Source organism: Somniosus microcephalus, unplaced genomic scaffold (genome assembly GCF_052327205.1).
Source record: "Somniosus microcephalus isolate GS21.2 unplaced genomic scaffold, FLI_Smic_1.0 unresolved_chr2, whole genome shotgun sequence".
Classification (NCBI taxonomy): Eukaryota; Metazoa; Chordata; class Chondrichthyes; order Squaliformes; family Somniosidae; genus Somniosus; species Somniosus microcephalus.
In genome coordinates this window covers 29,009,303-29,015,608 of record NW_028225180.1, presented here as the reverse complement: position 1 = coordinate 29,015,608, position 6,306 = coordinate 29,009,303, and the positions used below count along the sequence as shown (strand labels likewise).

General features: G+C 42.3%; 1 protein-coding gene across 1 annotated transcript; it reads right to left on the bottom strand.

The window, feature by feature from the left end:
- Window positions 1-1,322: 1,322 nt before the first annotated feature.
- LOC147092385 (putative G protein-coupled receptor 139) lies at window positions 1,323-4,943 on the bottom strand. The gene is made up of 2 exons (XM_085975722.1): window positions 4,839-4,943; window positions 1,323-4,093 (listed from the first exon to the last, which is right to left on the bottom strand). The coding sequence occupies exons 1-2, from the start codon at window positions 4,906-4,908 to the stop codon at window positions 3,135-3,137; spliced, it is 1,029 nt and encodes a 342-aa protein (XP_085831848.1). The 5' UTR covers window positions 4,909-4,943; the 3' UTR covers window positions 1,323-3,134.
- Between the last annotated feature and the right edge of the window lie 1,363 nt (window positions 4,944-6,306).

Genomic DNA, 6,306 nt, shown 5'->3' with positions numbered 1-6,306 from the left:
CTTCCCTCACCGTTAGCAAATGTTTAAAGGTCCCTGAAATTGATTAATCTGTTTTCAATGTCATGAGTTTAATTAAATCGCTTATGACTTCATCCTGAAACTGACCATTGCTGCAGCGTCAGTGCTGGCCCAATAGCCCAGTGGTACTTGACGCAGATTTATACTTCACTGCATAACGGGAAGAGACTAATGGTTAACATTACTACAGTAGGTAGACAAACCAATACAGTATAGCATTAGAAGAATTTCGGATGGTCTGATTAACCATTTCCTTACAATGCTCCCTTTGTTGGCGTGAACATATTTAAGGTCAACACTAAACAATTTTTCATCAACATCATATATCTATCTCGACCTATTCTATGGTACAGAAAGCTGCACCTTGATTTTACATATACTCCCTCTCACCAGAGCCACATCAGCCACGTCATGTACTGGTGTCATCAACGTGACTGACCATGCCTTGGGATCCATTCTTCATCAAGCATATCACCTGCTATTTGGTTTATGCACGACATGTCACTTCTGCACACTCAGCGATTCCAAAAATTATGCCATGCGAGAAATTGAATACATGTCAACCCTTTGATATCTGGCTATCATATCGAAGGACCAGGTGTGTGGGGGTGTTTGATTAGAATCTCCCCCTGCATGGTCCTGATGTTTCGGATAGTGACCAAGCTATCAAATACATTCTTCTCATTGTTCAGTATAAACAAGGACACAGCCATTTCCAATAAAAAGTGAACAATTATCCATCTTAACTGCACTTACCTGACTTTCACTAGATTGTGATTTGATAGCAGATTGATGTATCTCGGCGAATGGTACCCAGGTGATTTAAGTTAAGAAGGGCTTTAAATGTATACATAGAAACAGACTGCTTCCATTAGTTGAGGATCAAGAGCTAACGGCCAGAGATACATATTTTCTGATCGGAGGCCACCTGCGTGCGGAACACTCCGATCAGTAAATATCTACGAACTTACCTGAGGGATCCCAAGGCGCCTACACTTCCAATCCTGGGCCTCTCCAAACACCAAGTGTGCAGGGCCCACCTATCTCAGAGGCGCAGGAAGTTCGCAATCGTCCCTGGGATCAAGTGGGCCAGACCAGCCAATAGAAGAAGGGAATCTCACTTGATGCACTTGACAGATAGACCTGTCAAATACATGAATGGAGATCACCCCAAAAACACAGTAAAGCTTTAAATGCATTTAAAAACACCATCCCCTTTTTAAACTAAGTTGAAATTGCAATAAATTAAATATTTTAAACAAACATTTATTTTTTGAAAAAAATTAAGTTTTTTATGGGGCTAACAATAAACTTACTTCTTTCAAAAGTATTTTTAAATGATTAATGAGTGAAAAAAACATTTCAACTCTTTTCCTGGTAAAAGCAGGCCTTTCGCCTGCTTTTATCAAGATTCAGAAATCTAAAGGTTTTCTGCGGGCGGAGGGTCTCCAGAAAGCGGAATTCTCTGCCCGCGGATGCCGTTTTACAGGGCAGGCAGAGGATCTGTCAAGAGAATCCTTGGCAGATCGGAATTGCCTGTTTTCAGCGCATGCGCTGTGCATGCCTGAAACCGGTATTTCCGATGTCCCTACAGGTGCTTCCACGGCGGCTACAGACCCATAGGGATCTGAATATCCGGTGCAATATATGTTAGAGATTTAGAACAAAAGGTAGTAGGAACCACTTTACACGGTGAGTTGTGAGACTGGAAATAACGGAGGCAGAAATTATGTCAGTATTGAAGTTTAATGTATATAGATGAATGAGTAACAATAGGTTGAAGTGATGCTGACACCGGTTGGGTAAATTGGATAGAACTAATTACTGGGGTGGAGTGTAAACGCCGACAAGGACTGGTTGGAACTTATGGACTGTGCCCCTGTTATAAAATTCCAACATTGTGATGAACAATTGAGATTTCAAGTAAATATCTTTGAACAAAGATGGCTAATGTCACATTGACGAGTCAAGTTCCTACTGTCTCCAGCATTAGACACTGATCAGGAGGCAGGGGCCCGTTCTATTGGTCCAGGAGACACAGGGGGCGGAGTCTGACGGGGAGACCAGCGCCTGCAACATTCACACCGAAATTACAGGATTACAAATATCCACCATTGTAACACCCGTATTTTCCGATCGCAGGCCTCCCACGGGCGGAGGTCTGCGAACTGGAAACATCTACGCCCTTAGCTGAGTGCTACCGGGATGCACACGCTTCCGCTCCGTGGCCTCTCCAAACTCCAAATGCGCAGGACCCACCTATCCCTTAGACACATGTAGTTCGCAGTGTCCCTGCGATTACATGGGCCATGGGGAGCCAATCAAAAAGGGAGTATCCCTTCATAAACATTACCGGAAGACATGTCAAATATATGACTGGAGATCATCCCAAAAACATAGTAAAACTTTAAATACATTTAAAAAAATCATATTTTTTAAATGACTTGAAATAACAATAACTTATGTATTTTAAACAAAAATTTTATATTTTGTTAAAAATAACGGAAGTTTTTTACTTGGCTAAAATAACGTTTCCTTTTTTTTGTATTTGTAATGATAAATCAGTGAAATATTTTTGTTTTATTTTTTCAACGCTTACTCTTCTAAAAGCAGGCTTTACTCCTGCTTTTATCAGGCGTAAGAATTATAAGGGTTTTCTGCGGGCGGAGGGTCTCCAAGAAGCGGAACTATCCGCCCGCAGAGGCCCTTCTCCAGGGCAGCCGGAGGATCTGTCAAGACCATTCTTGACAGATCGATTGGTTTTCATCGCGTGCGCTGTGCATGCTTGAAACCAGCATTTCCGATGTCCCTACGGGTGGGTACACAGCGCGGAAACTTTATATATTAATTAAACTGTGGCGACTCTTTCCTTTGCCTGCGGTGTGTGTCAGTTAAAGCTGACGCCTACATGTTCTACTCCACAGCTGAAGTTCAATCATGAGTGTTCTCTTTGAAACTGGAGCGGGAAGTGCGCTGTTTTATGAGAACACGATTATGTTCACCCGAGCAGAGCAGCAGACATCAAACACAAGGCATAAAGTGGGAGAAATGTTTTATGTTACCTGTTCATTCCTTCAACAACAAACGATTTTCGTCCTAACTGAGAGATGGCTATTCTACAATAGATTGCAGTTTGTAATTGAACTCTTGTTAGGACAGGAAGCTTTGATTTTACATTTCATTCTTTTACCAATAAATGTCCAAGGAATTTTCATCACCTGCTTCAGCTCTTCCCTGAATTTAGTTTGAGTTGCTGCATAAATGCACGTGTTTGTACAGGAACTCAAATACAAAAGCATATATCCGGTTTCAGCGGCAACATAGGCAGGGGCTGCATAATCGCCTTTGTAATGCACGGTGCTTGTCACTCTGGTAGTTACAAAACTAACGACATTTGTCAGCCACAACAGTATAAAACTTCCCGATACACTGAACAGTAAAGTGATGGATTTCCTTCGGTTCTCCATCTCTGGATCGCTCTGATTCTCACTGCTGTGACCCCGGAGACCCCTGCGGGCTCTACTGACCACTAAAATACGTCTGACTGTCAAACCATTAAAAAGTAATATCAAAGCAAAGGCAAACCAAGCAAAACAAATGCTTTGTAACCAGGAAAACGCCACACCTAAAGGCGAAGAAAAAAACGCCACTCTGGAGCGGCAACCCGAGGGAACATTGTTAATGACTCGATCAGATTCATATGCAAAACAAAAAGGGAGGCTCTGTAAACAGATCAGGACAGATACCGTTGTTATAACCGCGGCCGCAGTTCTCACTGTGCAATACTTGGTTTTTAACTTCTCAGTACATATAGCTACAAATCGGTCAAATGTGAACGAGACTGTAAACCACACCGACACATACAGGGCGACACATTGCACGTACATAATGATCTTACAAACGACAGTGTAGTACAGGAATGGATGTGGCAAGTGATAACGTAAAATGCGGTTCACAAATATATTGATAATCATGACCAGTAGATCAGCTGTTGCCATGGCCACCATGTAGACAGAGATACACTTGGAAAGGCCGCAGTTTCCTCGGGAGAGAATCACGATTGTCAGTAGGTTCGCTGTGAGAAAGAGGGAGAAGAGATCAGTAATGGGGACACTCGGATACATCTCACAGGTTATTGTGGGGAAAGGTTCAGATCCGACCCTACTTAGGGTCATAGACACTGATTATTCTCATTAAGATAAGCGAGTGTCCTCAACATTTTATTCAAAGTAATGAAATCATTGAACATTCAAAATAGAGGAAGTGAAAATCCACCGTCCCTCCAGCAAACTTCAGTCACGTATTAAATTTTATTCCACGGCAATTAATGGAAAGATATAATTCAAATAAAATATTCAGCTGAGACAAAAGCTTTCAATTTATGTCTAACCGCTGCCGAGAGGATGGGAACACATTACCGAGCTGCAATTATTTCTCAAAATATTGTTCAAAATCCCCTGTTTTGTGGAGGTGTCTGCAGTCCGAGGAATTATCAACTTAATGTAGATAGGGAAGAACGGTACAAATGAGGAGATTACTATGGGCACTGAACAAAACTTTCGTTAATGAATTATGAGCTTTTGGAGGTGCCGGGGAATCAGCCTCGCCCTCCCTCAGTATAGGGAGGAATACTGAGCTCCCGGTGCATACCACCTACCGAGGAGAACAGCGCCTCAGCGGCTGCGCAGACCTCTGCCATTCCCGCATTATATTCATTCCTTATCCCGGTCTCTGCAATGAGGATATTATCGGAATCTGTTACATAATCATTAAAAGTGAGCTCGTCAACAGCTATTAGGCAACAAGAGACATTGACTTACCGGGAACACCGAAGGCTGCGAGAATATGGTAATAAATGTCCCGTATCTGTAGAATTGCTGGCCGTGCCATTTGTTTGACGATTTGTGTAGATTCTGCCCAGCTGTACGATTTCGTCTGCAGTACACCTGAAGTCAGTAAATGCTCCCAATTTATAGAACAATCCGTGCCCGATGAGGTAATCTGGTTACACAATAAGTGGCTTCATTCTCAGTCACTTAACAAACAAGGGGCGATTATATCTTCAGTGCGCCCATAGGGAAATTGAACAGCTCAGTCCATGAAACTCACCCCATTAAAATCAATGAACGGAAAGTAATACCAGCGGGAATGTGCTCTGTGCATGCCTCGTGATCCCTACAGGGACCATCCTCACGGACATTGCGTTAGGATCTTGGAGTCTCAAATTAATTCGGTGAAATCTTCACTCATCCAGCACATAATTAAAATTTGTTTTTTACTGTTATAATGGCTGATGATGAATCGGCTCTAGCATTACTGGTGGAGACATTACAATAACATTTCTGGTGGTGACCCTACTCTAACATTACTGGTGGTGACACAACTCTAATATTACTGTTGGTGACCCTACTCTAACATTACTGGTCGTGACACAACTCTAATATTACTGTTGGTGACTCTACTCTATCATTACTATTATAGGTGGTGACGATACGCTAGTATTACTAATGATGATATAACACTAATATTACTGGTAAAGACGCTACTCTAACATTATTGGTGGTGACTCTACTCTAACATTACTGGCGTTGGCCCTACTTTAACATTACTGCTGGTGACCCGACACTAGCAAAACTGCCGGTGACCCTACTTTAACATTACTGGTGGTGACCCTACGCTAACATAACTGGTGGTAACTGTACTCTAACATTATTGTTGGTGACACTACAGTACCATTACTGGTGGTAACTCTAATCTAACTTTACTGATGGTGACCATACTGTAACTTTACTGGTGGTGACCATACTCTAACCTTATTGGTTGAGACCCTATTCTAACATTTCTGGTGTTGTCTATACACTATCATTACTGGTGGGGACACTAATCTAACATTACTGCTGGTTTCTCTACACTAACAATACTGGTGGTGACTCCTCCCTAACATTACTGGTGGTGACTCCTCTCTAAAATCACTGATGGTAGCTCAACTCCAAAACTATTGGTGGTGACCCTACACTAATATTACTGGTGGAAAGCCTACCCTCACCTGACCAGTGATGATTCATCTCTAAAGTGAGAGGTGCTGGCCCTACTCGAACGTTACTGATGGTGACCCTATGCTAACATTACTGGTGATGATCCTAGTGTAACATTACTGCCGGTGACCCTACTCTAACATTACTGGTGATGACCCTACTCTAACATTACTGATGGTGACCATAATCTAATCCACTCTAACATTAATGGCGGTGACCTTACTCTAACATCACTGGTGCTGACCCTACTCCA